At 53.1% G+C, this 17730-nt stretch overlaps 3 protein-coding genes across 3 annotated transcripts; all 3 read left to right on the top strand.

Annotated features, from left to right (window-relative positions):
• Positions 1-764: 764 nt before the first annotated feature.
• On the top strand, positions 765-991 carry PSV08DRAFT_278880 (uncharacterized protein; the record flags this gene model as incomplete). The annotated part of the gene is made up of 1 exon (XM_066092541.1): positions 765-991. A coding segment is annotated over one exon (227 nt), but the record flags the coding sequence as incomplete, so codon positions are not given.
• PSV08DRAFT_278866 (ASF1 like histone chaperone-domain-containing protein) lies at positions 897-2296 on the top strand. The gene is made up of 4 exons (XM_014219874.1): positions 897-1183; positions 1236-1275; positions 1331-1639; positions 1691-2296. The coding sequence occupies exons 1-4, from the start codon at positions 1075-1077 to the stop codon at positions 2085-2087; spliced, it is 855 nt and encodes a 284-aa protein (XP_014075349.1). The 5' UTR covers positions 897-1074; the 3' UTR covers positions 2088-2296.
• Positions 2297-3306: 1010 nt separating this feature from the next.
• Positions 3307-17402, top strand: PSV08DRAFT_408244 (f-box domain-containing protein; the record flags this gene model as incomplete). Its single annotated transcript, XM_014219876.2, has 22 exons — positions 3307-3419; positions 3484-6011; positions 6694-6764; positions 6817-8534; positions 8582-8675; positions 8731-8999; positions 9049-9811; positions 9858-10016; positions 10066-10208; positions 10260-10453; positions 11205-11431; positions 11514-13469; positions 13517-13966; positions 14610-14995; positions 15026-15272; positions 15312-15617; positions 15654-15676; positions 15707-15896; positions 15930-16098; positions 16135-16226; positions 16257-16390; positions 16427-17402. The coding sequence occupies 22 exons, from the start codon at positions 3307-3309 to the stop codon at positions 17400-17402; spliced, it is 11208 nt and encodes a 3735-aa protein (XP_014075351.2).
• Positions 17403-17730: the final 328 nt, after the last annotated feature.

The following is a 17730-nucleotide window of genomic DNA, read 5'->3' as shown; positions in this document are numbered from 1 at the left end:
GGATGATGCAGATGGTAGGTAGTACATCTAGGGGATCGCGGCTCCAGACGGCAGCAGAACTGATGCAAAGGAGGGAGTTGCCTGGGACGCACCGACAAGGACGAGGACCCCCTCATGACCTTGTCCTAACTAGGGCCTCCCCAAACTCCCTCCGACCAGGCGAGACGCGGAAATCCTCTCGGCGGGTGCACCAGGCCGTCAGCCGCCCCACGCCGGCTTCCCGGAACCATCAACGACTGCTACTAGTAGTACACAGAAATCAATGTTCGTCAGCGTCATCTAGTCCAGTTACTTGTTTGGCCAAGTCGTCTGTTGTGGTATTGCCATGTTGATGGCTTGTGCGAGCGTGGACAAAGTTTCCCGACCAGCTGTACCAAGCAGACAGCTGGGAGCGCCTTGTTCATCGAGGGTGGGCATCATGGTGGTCCGTTTCGTATATACATGGCGAGTGAGAACCATATCAGGAGAACGCATGGCTCTGGTGCTGGCGATCTATCCGGACCGACTCCAGCAGGCAGCCGTTGGATTCTGTAAGCATAAGTACTAAGCATGTGCATGTAGTGTCTTGGAGGAATTGGTTGGGTCGTGGTTGTGGCGTTCCTGAGCCTGCTGAGGCTAATGCCGATGGACTGGACCTGGGCCACGATGATGTATACATACATATATACACGGTCAGACAGAGTGTCACGACATGAGGAGGCTGTCTTTGCCCTGGCACTGTACGGCGAGCGGTTCCTGACCATGCCGGTCATGGGCAACAATGGATGGCAGCAAAAGTTACACCAGACGCGAACACCAAAACGCCCAGTCACGTTTCTCGAGCCCACGCGACTCGCGACAGGGCGGCCTTTGATCCCCACTGGATGGTTGCCGCCGCGATCTTTCCAACGCACGTCCTCACCGCTTCCATAACAAACACCTTTTCTCGTTGTCTCTTTTGTGGACTGCCCCCCACTACCACCTTCACCAACGCACACACGCCTGACACCCGCCAATTCAATTGCCTCTGCACTCTCCCTCTTCCCTCGTCTTCTCACCCTGCCCCCTACCTAGTCCACCGCGTCCAGCCCCAACATGTCTGTCGTCTCGCTTCTCGGCGTCGAGGTCAAGAACAACCCCGCGCGCTTCGACGAGCCCTACGAGTTTGAAATCACATTCGAATGCCTCGAGCAACTACAAAAAGGTGAGTGCCCTCGTCCAGCGTGTCCATTGCCCCTGCTAACACGCATTCACAGACCTTGAATGGAAGCTGACCTATGTTGGCTCCGCGACCTCGTGAGTCCATCAGCCGCCCCCGCCCATTGTCCTGACCGCGTCTAACGGGTGCCAGAAACGAGTATGACCAGGAACTCGACTCGGTCCTTGTTGGGCCTCTGCCAGTCGGTGTCAACAAGTTCCAATTCCGCGCCGATCCCCCGGATCTATCGCGCATTCCCAACAGCGAAATCATTGGCGTCACCGTTATTCTGCTCAGCTGCAGCTACGATGAGCGCGAGTTCGTCCGTGTCGGATACTACGTGAACAACGAGTACACAGATGAGGCGCTCGCCTTAGACCCTCCCACCAAGCCTGTCATCGAGAAGGTACAGAGGCAAATTCTTGCCGAGAAGCCACGAGTCACCCGCTTTGCCATCAAATGGTATGTCTAGGCACCCGTACAAGCACTCTTCAATGCCGCTAACCCCACCAGGGACTCTGAAGAGTCTGCGCCACCCGAGTTCCCCCCTGAGCAGCCAGAGGCCGACCTCACTGCCGACGGAGACCAGTACGGTATCGAGGAGGAGGAAGAGGAGGAGGACGAGGGTGTTGAGGGTGCCGCTGCCGAGGGTGAGGATGCTGCCATGGCAGGTGCTGAGGACACTGCCGGCCCTGTCAACGACGACGACGCCGAGTCTGAGGCTGGTAGCGAGGAGATTGACATTGAAGACTCGGAAGATGACGAGGAGGAAGAGGGCGAGGAGGGCGGAGACGACGACATGGAAATGGATGAGGCCGAGCCAAGTGCTGCCAGCGGTGACAAGGCAACCGGCCAACAGTCTGGCGGTGCTGCACAACAACAGCATGGCGCAGATGTCATGGTGCACTAAGCAGCAACTGTGCCCCGTTCAGGCCACTTTTTGACTTTGCAAACCCGTCATTGCGAATGCCTTGGAAAAGCGGCAGGCGGTGTTGGCTGGGTCGTCTTCAAGATATGTATACACTTGACATGCCTGTAGCCACTATCTACAGGATATTGTCTTCCCCTTGTCACGAAATAACAACGTACGATGCCAAGCATGATGATGATCATGGTGGACCTATATTTGTGATCCCTCTCTACCCCGAGTCTCGATTTAATCATAGTAGCAAAGACATGAACATATGCAGCCACGCAAGCCAATACTGCGCCCGAATACATATGGACATGGGTACGTAATGTCTCATCTCCGCAGAAGAAAAAACGCTCAACATGCCGCTAGACCCGGAGTTTGACAAGCTCAAACGCCCAAGAAGTCGTGCCAGAGAGGCCAAAAGGGGTGACGCGACGCCGAATACTATTAGTGCACAGCCTCCAGGCATGGTATGGCGCAGCGGCGCAGCCCAATCCGCGTATCATGTTTTAAGCGCCAGATGCACCGAGATAGTTATAGATGATGTGAGCCTGGGGTTTGTACACAACTGACGTTATTACCCATGCACATCCGTTCAAGGGTCTTCTGCTTGTGTTCTTGTGACCTTGGGAAGTGCGCGGGTGTGTGCAGAGTCAGGCAACGCACTTGAACTTGACGTCAAGCGACGGCACCCTTTACTGCCCAGAATCTAGAAGCCCCGATCACTTCAACGCCTGTTTCACTTCTTGATCGCTGCGTGTTTCGCTCCCTCTCTCGTCTCTCGCTCTCTCTCCCTCCAACTCCGCCCCTCGACCCGTACTACCCACCTGTGCCCCTGCGCCCAACCCTCGCCAGCGCCGCCACCATCCGCCATCAATACACCTCCCTGAGCCTTACGCGACATACGCCTACACAAGATCGCCCGCATCCTCGTATACGAGACCCGGGGGACCGCACGGGTTGCGGGCAAGGGAACAGCTATTAGCGACAGCGATTCAGGGTCGTACCGTCGTACCCCACCAAAGTCCAGGTACGCTCATTTCCTGGTCCACGCGTCACTCGGCATGCATTCAAGGCCTCCGGAACCCCATCATGCGAGAGTGGCTTATTATATGGCGGGGGCCTGCATGGCTATACAGGTCTCTTTTGCACAGGAGCTGATGCTAACCTCCCAAGCAGCCACGGCGTCTTGGGCTTGACATTTCCTAGCCACACTATGAGCTACTACCACAACCAGCCCCAGCTAGGGGCGACTTTTGTGCCAGGAGGCATCGATGACTATTATATGCCGGCTCCTTCGCCAGAAGTCATCTCCCCTGCGCCCCAGCGGTTCGTTCTAGCCCACCACCACATACAGGCCCTAAGATTGCGGCTGACGTAGATTTGGCGGCAGGATCATGCCCGAAGTGCCCGAGAACATGCAAGAAAACATCGCACATCTAGAGTTGGAGGCAAACGGCCCTCGAGGCATCAACGGCGCAATGTCGCCAACGCAGCAGGGCTACAATCAGTCGCAGCAGCAGTTCTCTCCGCGCCAGGCCAATTACCCCAACGAGCTGCCCGCACACGACGATCAATGGCCATCCCGACAAGGAAGCATCTCCGCTGCCTTTCGACAACCACCCAACGTCCAGCCTCAGCCTGTCCAACCTCAGCACCAGCCCTCACACGATTACAACCAGTTTGCGCAGCATCACGAGGCACCCAATTTCTCCCCCTTTCCCAAGCTCCCAAACAGACCGCCCAATGTGCCCCCGTCCGACGATGAAAAGGAAGCAGTCTTGGAAAATGCGCGCCTGCCTGTCCTCAACTCGAACGATCCCGAGATGCAGTTGGCTTGGGCACAAGATGCCCTACAATACGTGGATGCTGCGCAGTTGCACGAGCAGCGCATCTCCGAGATCCAGGGCGCCAGGCCGGCAACACCACAAGTCGAGCACCAGCTACGTGTGGATGCAATGAACGTGGTAACGTTTCTGGCAGATCAGCACCACCCAAAGGCAATGTTCATGCGAGGAATGTGGCTCGAGTTTGGCAAATTTGGCATTCGAGCCGACAAAAAGGAGGCGTTTCGATGCTACTCTCGTGCGGCCGCAAAAGGATATGCCAGGGCGGAGTATCGAATGGGCATGCAATTCGAGCAGGCAAACGACCCTATCAAGGCTCTGCAAAACTACAAAGCTGGCGCAGAGCAGGGTGACTCAGCCTCCAACTACCGTCTTGGTATGATGACACTCCTCGGACAGCACGGTCAACCCCAAGACTTCGCGCGGGGTATTCAGCTTATCAGACAGGCCGCTGCTACTGCAGATGAGAACGCTCCCCAAGGTGCCTACGTCTTGGGCATGCTTCAAGCGCGCGAACTTCCACAGATCAGCGTTCCTGAGGCATTCTTGGCTTATGACGAGAAAGGTGCACGACAAAACATTGAGAAGGCCGCATACCTTGGCTTCGCGAAAGCCCAGCTGAAAATGGGCTCTGCCTATGAGCTCTGCAGCTTGGGCTGTGAGTTCAACCCTACATTATCATTGCACTACAATGCGCTCGCATCCAGACAGGGTGAGCCTGAAGCGGACATGGCTATTAGCAAGTGGTTCTTATGTGGACACGAGGGAGAATTCAACAAGAATGAGGAGCTGGCTTTCCAATATGCTCAACGAGCAGCAGCGACAGGTCTGGCCACTGCAGAATTTGCCATGGGCTATTTCCACGAGATTGGTATGAATGTTCCAGTCAATCTCGATAAAGCCCTCGAGTGGTATGGAAAAGCCGAGAAGAACGGCAACAAAGATGCAACCGCACGTATAGAGAGTATATCGAAATTATCACGAACACTGTCGAAGAAGGACCATGAAAACGTCGCAATCAACATGATCAAGTCAAAGCACGGCTCCATGCGGGGACAGCGACCAACACGGCTTCAGCAACCCCATGCTCCTATGGCATCGATCAGCGATGTAAGCCCTTCTGATTACGGTTCGGATGCCTCACCTGCCACACCAGGAGGTGGTCGACTACCAGGCCGAGGCGATAGCACGACACCGTATCCTATCTCTGACCAGCCTCCCATGATCGCAAATGCGCCCATGACAGCACCTTATGACCGTCCATCTACAGCAGCACCGTACCCAATGGATAACGGCCCTCCACGGCTAGGTCCACAACGTCCCACCATGGCTGGTGGATTTGCCCCGGAAATCAGAGCATCTAGCACTCGTCCGCCATCATCAGCTTTTAATATTAACCCCAACGTATACCCACCAAATGACCCATATGGACGTGGCAATCCACGGCCAGGCCCTGGACAAGACATGGGACCCATACCAATGCGACCTCATACCAGCGTGGACAACATGGGCCGAGGAGGACGCCTCCCCAACGTTGGCCGTGGTGCACAGCCACCGCCAGGTGGCCCAGCAGGCTACAGGCAGCCTGGAGGGCCAAGCGTTCAGCGTCCAGATATGCAGAACCGCCCATCAACAACCCAGCCACTAGATATTGGATACAGCGCGCCAGATGGGCGGAACAAATTGCAAAAGCAGCCAGGAGCACCGCTTCAGAAAGCACCCACTTTGCCTGATATCGGTTATGTCGCACCTCTCGAGCCCCGTCAACACACCCGGCCTTCCACAGTCCAGCCAGGCCAGGAGAGTAGGACATCTTCACGCCCTGGCTCAGCTGGCCGACATGGTGGGCCTGACAATGCGCCCAATCCGAACAGGGTACAAGCCTTGCAGCAACAACCACCTCATAAGCCAGGGCCAGGACCAGCGAGCAAACCATCTACGCCCGGAAGCAAACCAGCTACACCGACTCCTCCCAGCAAGCCTGCGTCAACGGCTTCTTCAGGTCCAGGAAAGGGACCTAAAACGTTCGACGAGATGGGAATCGGACAGGCACCCAAGGATGGCGATTGTGTAAGTCTGGACCAATCTTGTCGCTTTCTAAAGAACCATTCACTAACAGGAAAATTAGGTTGTCATGTAAAAAGACTCAGTATTGTTACCGTACTCTGTCCAGCGAATTTTGCATAGCGAGGGGTTTTTTTTTCGTTGTTACGGTACTGCACATTGTTGGGCAGTCTCGGTGTAGATGCTCCTTTTCCCCCTTATCTTGATTTCTTCCACAAAAAAACCTGAAGCAATATACCTATATAGACGATTTGAACCTAAGCAAAAACAACTAGATATGTGTTTCTATGCCTCTTGTCGTTGTTTGGCTATAATCCGCTATTTATTAAAATGTGCATTACGTTTTCCACAGAGACGCGTAGGAACGCGCTATCACGTGATACACATATGCTCATTTGAGTGAATAGTTCCCCCCTCCCTCCCCCTGGTTGATAAACCCGCAATTGTAAGATCTGCGACTTGACTGTTGGTCACGCATTAGTGCTTCTTTAACCAATCTACTTTAGTAAAGCGTATTTACGATTCCTAGCATAAAGTGGCATGTGGCGCTGCGCGCGACATGGGCACTAGCGCCGTTCGTAAACGCTCCTAGCGGGGAAGGAGCGCGTTCCAAATTACCTCATCCAGCCTTACCCGTCGTCACCTTCAACCACACTCCTTTACAACCACAGCTGATGCTGTACTGACTGCAGTCATGTCCACTAAACGCCCGCGGGCCCACACAAACGGTGTCAATTCCAACAGTACTGGCCGTGATAATCGTGTAGGTTGACCGTTTCCACATGCGACCGAAAGCCTGGTTCACATAAATGCAGAACAAAAGACCTCGCCCATCTGAGCCAAACAGCAGCGAAGAGTCTTCCGCCGACGAGCGATCTGGTGCAGCGAGCGGTAGCGATACTTCGGATGCAGAAGACGAACAGGAACGGAATGCACAAGAGATATGGGCGACACAACAAGTCCAGAAAGAACGGCGGGAGACTGCGAATAGGCAAAATATCGCGACGGATTCTGGCATAATCGAGGAGATTCAGTGTATAAACTTCATGTGCCATGAGCATTTGACCGTCACTCTGGGTCCGCTCATCAATTTCATCATAGGGCACAATGGTAGTGGCAAGAGTGCCGTGCTCACTGCGCTCACGATATGTTTGGGTGGAAAGGCTACAGCGACCAATCGCGCACAAAATCTCAAGAGCCTGATCAAAGAAGGCAAAGACTATGCCTCTGTTACTGTCAAGATTAAGAACCAAGGACCGCTTGCGTACAAGCCCTCACAGTATGGCGACTCCATCATTGTCGAGCGACACTTCAGCAGATCCGGCACGTCAGGCTTCAAACTTAAGGACCGAAACGGCAAACTTGTCACAAACAAGAAAGCAGAGCTTGAAGACATACTGGACGCCTTCTCTATGCAGATTGACAATCCTATGAATGTTTTGACGCAGGATATGGCAAGGCAGTTTCTCAATCATTCCACTCCAAAGGACAAGTACAAATTCTTCCTCCAAGGCACTCAACTCGAGAATCTGAATAGGGACTATCAGCAGATTGAACAATCATTAGAAGTGATGAATGCGAAGGCCGAGGTCAAGGAGGCGGATCTCAATGTTTTACGGCGCGACATGGAAGAGCTGGAAAAGAAGGCGCGAAGGGCTCAGAATCTGGAGTCTTTACGGGCCAAGGAAGCCATTCTTGCAGGACAGGCTGCATGGGCTCATGTCCAGGAAAAAGAAAAGGAGGTCGCAGACGCACAGGCCGGAGTTGAGGAAACGGAAGCTAAAATACAAGAACGGGAGCAGAAAGCGGCTGAGGCAGCAGAACGCTATGAACGTGCTGACCAGGCTTACGAGGCCGCCAAACAAAGAGTTGCCGATCTTACGGAGGAAAAAGGATCTGTCGATCGAGAGGTACAAGACGCCAAAGCAAGATTTGATCATGTCAAGACAGGGCTCAAACAACTTCAATCTGATGAACGGCAAGCTCGAAGCGAGTTGACTGCTAAGCGATCAGAAGTGGAGAAATACGAAAACCAAATAGAGCAATACCGACAGCGACAGGCGCAAGCTGATAACGGTCTTTACGCTGAGAAAGTCCGTGAACGTGACGAAGCCATGGTCGAGTGTGACAGAGCCAGAGAGGCGTACGCATCCCATGACGTTAGTCGCCCACAACTGCTGGCCCAGCTTGAAGCAGCTAAAAAAGAGCTGGCAAGTGCAAATCAAAAAGTCCAAAATGCGCGCGAAGACGCCAAGCGCATCCGAAGCGTCATCTCGAGGCTGGAAGGAGGCCAGGGTGACTGGATAGATGGATTTGCAAATCCCAGTAGACTCAAGGCATTACTGGACGCGATCAAGTCGGAACATCGGTTTCGAGAGTCGCCAGTAGGACCTATCGGCCATCACATAAAGCTGCTAGACCCTAAGTGGGGCCGCATATTGGAAAAGCAGTCTGGTCAAGCGCTCAATGGCTTCGTCGTCACTAGCAAGCATGATCAAAGTGTCTTGTCCACATTGATGAACAGGACAGGCTGGTGCGTGTTTTGCTTCTAAGCTTCATAGGACATACTAACAGCCCCAGGTCCGCGCAAATATACATTGGCAAACGTGCTCCAATTGACACAAGTAACCATGAGCCTGATAAGGATCTCTTAACATGGATGAGAGTATTGACTGTAAGCGCAAGGTGTGTAAATACTGTACAGGAGATTCTAGCTAACAGATACCTAGTTTGACGATGATCTTGTTCGCAACCAGCTCATCATCAACCAGTCAATAGAACAAACTGTACTTTTTGAAAACATGACAGAGGGCTTTAGGCTACTAAAAGATGGTGGGCCACGTGCCAAGAATGTCAAAATGTGCTTTACATTCGCGGATGGCGATACCCGAAGAGGTCGAGTATACCATTACAGCAATAACGGCCAAGTCAACGACAGTCCGATCCTGGAATTCACGGGAAATCTGCGCATGCAAGTCGATCAAAATGCTCAAATTCAGTAAGTAGTTGTGCAAGGTTTCCTGGAAAATAGGCTAAACGATGTTCAGAGAGGAGCGAACTCGTTTGACTCGAGTTATGGGAGAGATACAAGCTCTTGAGGCGAGTGCCAGACAGTTGCAAGAGCGGGTCAATGAGTGCAAGCGTCGAGAAGTTGATCACGAACGCGAGAAGAAAACACTCAAGATTGCGATGCAACAGGCTTCGGATAACTTGGACCGGCTTGAAGGTGAGCTGAGCGAGGCTACTCCTGACGCATCCGCCATCGAGGTTGCCAAGGAAGCACTTGAAACTGCAAAAGAGAAATTCAAAAGTCTCGAGGGTGTGTTTGAAGACTTAGAAACACGGAAATTCGAACTGAATGAGGAGAACCGAGCGAACAAAGATGAGTTGGACAAGAAATACGCTACGGCCGAGGAACTCAGGTTCAAGCTGAACAAGGCAGACATTACCGTTCGTCAACTGCAAAGCAAGCGGGAGGATGAGCTCCGGGAGAAGAACGAATCCATTGCTAAGGTCGAAAGGGCAAAAGCAGTGCGCAAGGAATGGGAAAATAGTGTGGAGGAGTTACGCAAAGAATTGGAGGAGGTAATCGAAGGCGCTAGAGGTGTCTGCGCGGAGCGGGTTCCTGTGCCGGCAGGAAAGAGCTCTGAGGTACTTGGACAGATGCTGGCAAGGTTAGAGGCGACGAGGAAAGCGTCGGAGAAGGAACTTGGTGGGTCGCAAGATGAGCTACTACGAGCAGCGAATGAAGCGAAGAGGCAACACAAGGATGCAATGCAGGAATTTGATAACATCAGGGATTTGCGGAACGTAAGTCAGGCCAGATGCTTTGATGGACCTAGCTGACCTGTACCAGCAACTGATCACCACCCTCAACAATCGACGCAACCGATGGAAGCAGTTTAGATCTGGTATCTCTGTTCGAGCACGCGTCACTTTCAATTACCTCTTGAGCGAACGAAAGTTCAGGGGCACTCTGAGTATCGATCACCAGAAGGCTCTTCTCGACATCCACGTACGTGCAACGGAGCCTTCTTGTTTGATGCATTGCTGACCCCGTCCAGGTTCAACCGGATATCATGGAACGAAGCGGGGATGGCAGGCAAACAAAGACGCTTTCGGGTGGGGAGAAATCATACTCGACCGTGTGCCTTCTGCTTTCACTGTGGGATGCAATGGGCTCCCCAATCCGCTGCCTTGATGAGTTGTGAGTAGGCCCAGGATCGTGTTGTATTGTGCAGACTGACAAAGGGTGCAGCGATGTTTTCATGGACAGCGTCAATCGCGAGCGGAGCATGAACATGATTATTCAGGCAGCGCGGCGGTCGATCGGCCGACAGTTTATTTTCATTACGCCCCAGTCGATGAGCCAGGTCAACCAGACATCTGATGTCAAGATTATCAAGATGTCTGATCCCGAGCGGGGACAGACGGCGCTGAGCATGAGCCGGGGTTGAGGAGGGAGTAGAAGTGGGCGCGAATAGGGTTTCGCTAATACTAGACATTCTCCTGGCGACCAGGGAGTTTGATGGCAAAGTGAGGCGTGGAGTTTGGCAGGGTTTCCATGATTGTTTATACCCACTTGACAAGGGCGTTGGACGGTTGTATGTATGTATGTATGTATGTATGTATGTATGTAGTGTGGAAGTTGCTGTGGCATGGCTCCTATAAGTACATCCAGACTGGGGTGTGGCTCCGCTGGCAATCATTGTACATGCGCGAATTGTCCATGTTTCCAAATCAACCAGAGAGAGTGGTGTCATGGATGGAGTCGTGTGGGATTGTCTCCGATGCATGTGCCCAGCAAGGGCTGGTGGCCGGGGCGAAGGCTCATGTGGTGGTGGGGGGGATGGCGTGCGAGGCAAGGTGGCGGCGCGGGCGGCGGTTGCGCAGGAAACCAGGCTGGTGTGATGTGCAAATGCAAAGGAAAGGCAGGGCGGATGTGCACCGGGATAAACCAGGGTCTCTTGGCCGTCCACGTCGATTGGCAGCACCACCACAACACCCAAACTTGACGGCTGCGCACATCTCACGTCCATACATGTAGGAGCACGACTGCCGTGCTGCTTCTGCGCCTGGCCCTCCACCCTTTCCAGGGACCTTGTATGCCGCAAGTAGTACTGCTGCTGGACTCACCACATCATGGCCGACTCCCCGCTCTCTACCCCCGGCACGCCCACCACTGCGTCGCCGCTGCCCTCAGACGCCGACTTTGCTCGCTCATTTTCGCCCTCGCAGGACGATGCGCAACTAATGGGCTCCCAGCCATCGCCAGAGGACGTGTGGACGAGTACGCCTGCGCCGGGTGCCGTGGGCGCGCCGCCCTTGACTGACCCGGCGCCAGCACAAAAGGGCAAGGCAAAGGCTTCAAAGGGCCCGCTGAAGCTGCTGGATCTGCCCGTGGATATTTTGAAAGAAATTATCCACCAGGTGAGTAGACATCCCCCACCAGGCGCAGCCTCCATCGTCCTCCCCCCATGGCGCGCGGGGATGCTGACCAGTCACTCTACAGCTTCCGCATACCAACGACTTGACGTCGCTATGTCTCTGCCACTCGGCCCTTCACCGGCTGACCATACCATGCATCTATTCGCGCTTCGACATTGTATGGCCCGACGAAAGTACCCACAACGAGCCCCGTGCTGGCGTTGACGCTCTCACGTACGGCCTCGCGACGCTGGTCATGGGCGATGATTGCTTCCCCCACCAGCACCGCCTGAGACTGCAGGGACAGACGCCAACTTCACTCCTAAGGACCGCCGCCAACCCATACCCAGTCCCACAGCGCCGATTCGGAAACTACTATGGACAGTTTACAAAGAAGTTTTCGCTGGGCAATGGGCCGCAGGCATGGGTCCAAGAGTACATGATCACCAAGGAGGGCGGCAAGATGCTGGGCACATTGGTAGCGCTTGCCGTTGCGCGCATGATCAACCTCGAGACGTTTGTGTGGGACATGCCAACTGGTGTGCTTCGCGATGTTTGGCTGGCGCTGTCGAGTCTCGCACACCGTAGTGACGGTGAAGAATGCCGTCTTGAACGGCTCTGGATCCGATGGCATGATAACACTATCGATGCGCCAGTTCCTCCGCCAGCGCCGCCTATGATTCTCAACAATCAGAATCTGCCCCCGCCTCCCAACACTACACATCCAAGCGGCCTCGGCACCGTTCAACTGCCCATTATTCCAGTCCCACAATACCCACCTACAAGCTTGTCCGTGGTGGAACGAGTCGAACACCCCACCTTCTCCGTGATCCCCGCTTTAAAAAGCTTGAGTGTCCTCGATATTGACGAACTGCCGTACCTCGATGAAATGAGCATTCTGATTGCACGGTCACAGAAGAAGCTTCGCGAACTCAGGATTGGAATCGCGGTGCATGCTCAGCAACGGGACTGGGTGACCGTGTGGGAAGGTGAAGGTCTACAGCAGGTCGACTACAGCACAACATCAACGGCAGCGTGCTCAATAGGCGAAAAGAGACTGGGCGGTGTGTTGGGTATTCTCGTTGGACGTATACACAATATGCGTCATTCAGAAGACCCGCCTTCCCAAAAACAGGGCGGTGCGGGGGTTACAGAGCGGTCAGTTGAAGCAACACCGATGAAATCGGCTGTATCACAGCCTTTGCCATCCATAGCCTCGCTCTCATTGCATGAACGCGAAGCCGATCAAGATGTGGATCACTTTGGTAACCCGATGGACGACACGTCTATAACCGAAGGAGTAAGTCTGTTCAACGATGACCAACCCGCAGGTGCAGAGCCGGCCCCGCAGCCGGCAGATCAAGACAAGCCAGCCTCCAAGGCTCACACAAGGCCTTCACCCCATAGGCAAAACACTAATGCGCAAGACCCATCTCAAGATCCTGCAGAGCCCTTGTTAACTGGTCAACTGAAGCTCGAGGTTTTGGAGCTGGAACGGGTCCCCCTCTCTGTCCCTGTGTTGCGCAGAGCCTTTGATTGGTCCATACTATCTACCCTGACTCTTTTGAACTGCAGCAATCACGAACAATTGTGGAAAATTTTGAGAAGAGCATACACGCCTCGCTCTGCCTATCCTGGCTCGCCATCATCGTCAAAAGCATACAAGGCTTCGTATACTCTGCGCTGTGAATATCAACTGAACCTGAAGCGGATTCATACCAACACAGTCTCACCATCGCTCATTTCTTTCCTAAAAGAAACTTTGGCACCCAACAGCCTCGAGGTTCTCTTCCTCCAAGAAGGCCGGCTGTACTCATCTCCTGTAACAGTAGATGCGATATACAAAGGGCCTTTGAAGAGACACCGAGCCAGTCTAAAGAAATTGATGATTGACAGTGGGGAGAAGGGGCCTGACGGGCACACAACAACAAGTTCCAGGTGGAGACGGTGGATGCTGAACCGGGAAATCTTGACCTTCATAACCAGCGGTCGCATGAACAGCCTACGGGAACTGGCAGTGTCCATTGACTACAAAGACTGGGTATGTTATATTTACCTTAATCGAAGGGCTTGGCTCACATCAGGCAGCATCATTTCCTCCAACGTCTTCCGTATATTCCTCATATCCGCTCTTTGTACATTCCATTTATAGCCGACCACGCTCATGGAAGCAACATTGATCCGCGTGAGCTTGCTTACCAGATTCTCGACATTGTGCACTTGCGACCAGAGATCGAACTGTGTTATATGGGTCTGTCCACGAAATGCTTTGAGATCCTGGAGAACCGGCCATCGAACTATGACTTGCGACATGACGGCATGCACACTGATGGCAGTGGCTCTGCATACGCCACACACGATCCCATGCTATCTGATGACGAGAGCGAAGCCACCGAGGATGACGACGACGACAGCATGGATGAAGGTGCAGTACCGCCTGGCGGTGACGAGACGGAAAGCGACGTCAGCGACGAAGCGGAGGGGGACAGCGATGATGAGTCCTTTATACAGGACTCGCAGAAAGGTCCAAAGCTCAGGGTCAGAGAGATTCTCTTCTATGAGGAGCGAGTGGAGGCTTTCAGACGGCGACATGGTGTGTTGAGACCATGATGAAGACAAGACTACGACACAGGTATTGGCAATTGTTGTAAGTATTTCACAGGATATTTTAATGATGATGCAATGGAGCAACGGCGTCGGATGGCGTATATGGTAGATATCCTTGGTCGGGCTGCATGATACTAGGCATGGTCTCAGGACCCCGGATTTAAAGGAACTGAGAGCGTGCAATGGCGGTGCGCGCTTTCCACATCTATATAGTAATAGAGTTTTACGATGACAGTGGCTATTCAAGATATGATGTCTTCGGACTGTAACTCGGTAACGTTGTATTGGCAAACTCGAAGTCATGTCAGTGCCCTGCCCTTTTTACTGCAACAGACATAGTACTATAACTACCACGTGAATACGCGTTGCACTTGGTCCGTGCTCCATGTGGGATCGCGCCGGACCCTTGCGTAGGCGGGCAGACCGAAACCAGCCCTCCCTGCGACAACGATTTGCCAAACGATATGGCAAGAAAGCAGCCAATTCCAAGAAAAGATCTAGTACCCCTCACGTGGTTCGCATGCTCATGAAGCCGCCTACGCTACATCAGACACACCGGTAAACAATCGCATAGCGGGGCCTCCGCACCACCTCCGCAATGGACCACTCAACCCTAGTCTTCGCATCCGTCTTCCCCGTCCTCTCCTTCTCGCACAGCACGCCTACACCGATTGCAACACCGGATCTGGGCTCTAATGCGCCAGGCACTTCATTTGGGAATCCCTATGCTCTGCGCAATACCGATGCCCGAGGTCAAGGACAAGGCCAACACCGAGCGGTCAGGCGCAACAGCGCGTGGAGCTGTGCGACGAGATTCCTGAGCTTGCCAAAGGATGTGTCTATTTTCCCACGAATGCAAAGGACAAGGGAGATTGAGGATGCCCTAAACTACTTGCTTATTGGAGAAGGCAAGGTTGAGGACGCCAATGAAGAAAGCCTGGTGGAATGGTATACAAATGAGTGCCGCTTGCACTTTGCAAACCATGTGAGGCCGGGATTGGAGCAGCTCTGGCAGGAAGAGGTTGAGCTGCGCTGTGCTTGGGATTTACTCGACAAGACGCAGCATATCCTTGAACAGGCCCAGAACGTGTACCTTCAACCCTTTACCGAGCACTTGTTGCAAGTTATACAACAGAACGCAAGTAGTTCGACGCTTCATCCGAACACGCATACGCAGACGAACGAGTCTGATGCTGCGAGCGCAGCGGATTGGAAGTTTCGAAGCGATATACAAGCTGTGTTTGCGTACTGCCTGCCTCGGCAACGATACTCGAAGACGCTGAGTTATGTCTTGTACGATGCGGGATGTAGGTTGTTCCGCATCTACAACCGACATGATGGCGTGGAGACGAGGAATATGTCTCATGACACGCAACAGACGAGGAAGCGAATGACGACTCTACTACAAGGGCTGGAGCGCATCGGACTTGGTGGTGACAGTGCCCAAAAGGCCTTCGCCCATGCCATGACAAAGCTAATTGATTCCTTTATAGGAAGCCATTATCTCAAGGTTGACTGGTATTCCAAGAAGACGATTGTGCCGCAGTTGAAGATGTGGATTCAGGACGGCTTTTGCCCGCTCGTCGAACTAGTATTGGAATGCCTGAGATGCGAACAGAGTAGCATCCTGCCGACTGAAGTGTCTTCGTGGCAGGAGATGGCGCTGGGCAGGTTGGGTAGAGCGCGAGTCGACAACTTGTTTGATTTCGTCATCAATTGGGACAAGAGTATGGGCGCCATCTTAGACATCAAAGAGTATCTCAAGGTGGCAAATGCAAAACAACATCTTACGTCGAGCTTTTCGCAGCAAGTCTCAAGACGTCTGCTACATCCTGGGGCTACGACGACATACATCCTGAACGTGTACATTTCCATTATTCGTTCTTTCCATGAGCTAGAGCCTAAGGGAGTGTTGCTCGAACGAGTAGCAAGACCAATTCGGCGGTATCTAAAGGACCGAGAGAATACAGCCCGTATCATCATACTGAGTCTTCTCACTGATCTCAAAGATGATACGGGCAGCAAATTCTCTTCCAACAGCGAGTTATCATACGAAATTGCAAGTGAGATGGCTAAGCCAATTGCAAGTTTTGGACAAGATGCCGACGAAGAACTCAACTGGAACGACATGAATTGGCAGCCGCTCCCGCAAGATGCGTCACCCGACTACAAGAAGTCAAAGGTCGAAGATGTCATCTGGTTCCTCTTGACTTTGTGGGAGAGGGACGACTTTATCAATGAGCTCAAGAATATCTACGGAGAGCATTTGCTCAAATGTCAGGATCCAGAGTACGAGAAAGAGATTCGACTGTTGGAGCTTATCAAGGTGCGGCTGGGAGATGATAAGCTACAGGCGTGTGAAGTCATGCTTCGCGATATGTTAGAATCCAGACGTATCAACAGCACGATACGTACAACTTCTAGCGCACCAGCTTCAAACTCGCTGGTCACACCAGATCAGCGTAGTAGACAACCTCGAACGCCAGATGGCCGACAACCACGGACGCCACGGCCTCGCCGGCCAGCAAGGTCAGCCAAGAAGGCTACATCTTCTGGTCCAACTTCTGCACCAGCTCCAGGCCCAACACTCAACGCACAGATTTTATCGTCATTCTTCTGGCCACAACTCCGCGACGACACGTTCCAAGTACCTGAACAAATCAGTGCGTTGCAGAAAGAGTACGAATCACGTTTCGAACGTATCAAAGGCATGCGCAAGCTCCGCTGGATGAACGCCCTGGGCACTAGTTCTATAACCCTCACCTTTGAAGACCGCACCGAAGACTTTGACAATCTCACCCCCTGGCAAGTAAGCGTCATCCACGCCTTCCAGCCGCAACCGGGCGAAGAAGAAAACACTGCAGCCAGCAAAACCGGTGAAGGCACAACCCGCACAATCTCCCAACTCGAATCCCTCCTCCAAATGGACGAATCCCTTGTGCACCAAGCCCTCAGCTTCTGGGTCGGAAAATCCATCCTCCGCTTCCACCCACCATCAACCTACTCCGTTATCGAGTCACTCCCCAAACCCACCTCGCAAACCGGCGCCCACGACGCCGACGCTGCCGCTGCCGCCGCAGAAGAACTAGCGACCTTGCAAGCAGACCCCGGTGTCGCCACCACGACCATCAAATCACAATCTGAGATGCTGAATGAGAAGAAACATGTGTATACGGCGTTTATCATGGGTATGCTGACGAATCAGGGGAATATGGATGTCGGGCGCATTGCTATGATGATGCGCATGATGGTTCAGGGAGGGTTTCCGCATGGGCCTGAGGAGGTGGGGGTTTTGCTTGAGGAGTTGGAGGGAGAAGGGAAGGTGATGAGGGTTGGTGGGGGGGTTTGGGGGGTTAGGAAGGGGTGAGCTGCTTGGGTGCGGGAAAGAGAGGGGGGGTTGATAGATGATGAATGGAATGATTGATTTGATCTCGTCTCTATTTTTTCGAAGGGGAGTACACTCTTTTATGGCGGGTATCTTTGCTCGCTTGCTTGCGAAGTAACTGTTTTTTTCCCCACAGGCTTCTCATGTTGTTCTCTAAGTAGATCGGCTCGAGTGAATGATAATTGTTCTCCTCTTGGAAAGACTCATGTACGCCGCTGTACAATCCAAAGTTCAGGTTCAATTACTGCTTGCTGTCGATTCTTCGTGGAAGATGCACAAGTTGTACTGAAAAGAGTAGCAGGTCTAATGT

This window comes from Bipolaris maydis (genome assembly GCF_028858645.1).
Source record: "Bipolaris maydis strain C4 unplaced genomic scaffold PSV08scaffold_3, whole genome shotgun sequence".
In the NCBI taxonomy this organism is placed as follows: Eukaryota; Fungi; Ascomycota; class Dothideomycetes; order Pleosporales; family Pleosporaceae; genus Bipolaris; species Bipolaris maydis.
The sequence above is the reverse complement of the archived record's forward strand: the minus strand, read 5'-3'. Positions and strand labels throughout refer to the sequence as shown.

What these genes read in the sequence shown, in the direction of transcription:
- PSV08DRAFT_278866 (XM_014219874.1), top strand. Translation starts at nt 1,075, where the DNA reads ATGTCTGTCGTCTCGCTTCTCGGCGTCGAGGTCAAGAACAACCCCGCG. An exon ending in CCTCGAGCAACTACAAAAAG is followed by an intron (nt 1,184 to 1,235) that starts GTGAGTGCCCTC and finishes ACGCATTCACAG; the next exon opens with ACCTTGAATGGAAGCTGACC. An exon ending in TATGTTGGCTCCGCGACCTC is followed by an intron (nt 1,276 to 1,330) that starts GTGAGTCCATCA and finishes AACGGGTGCCAG; the next exon opens with AAACGAGTATGACCAGGAAC.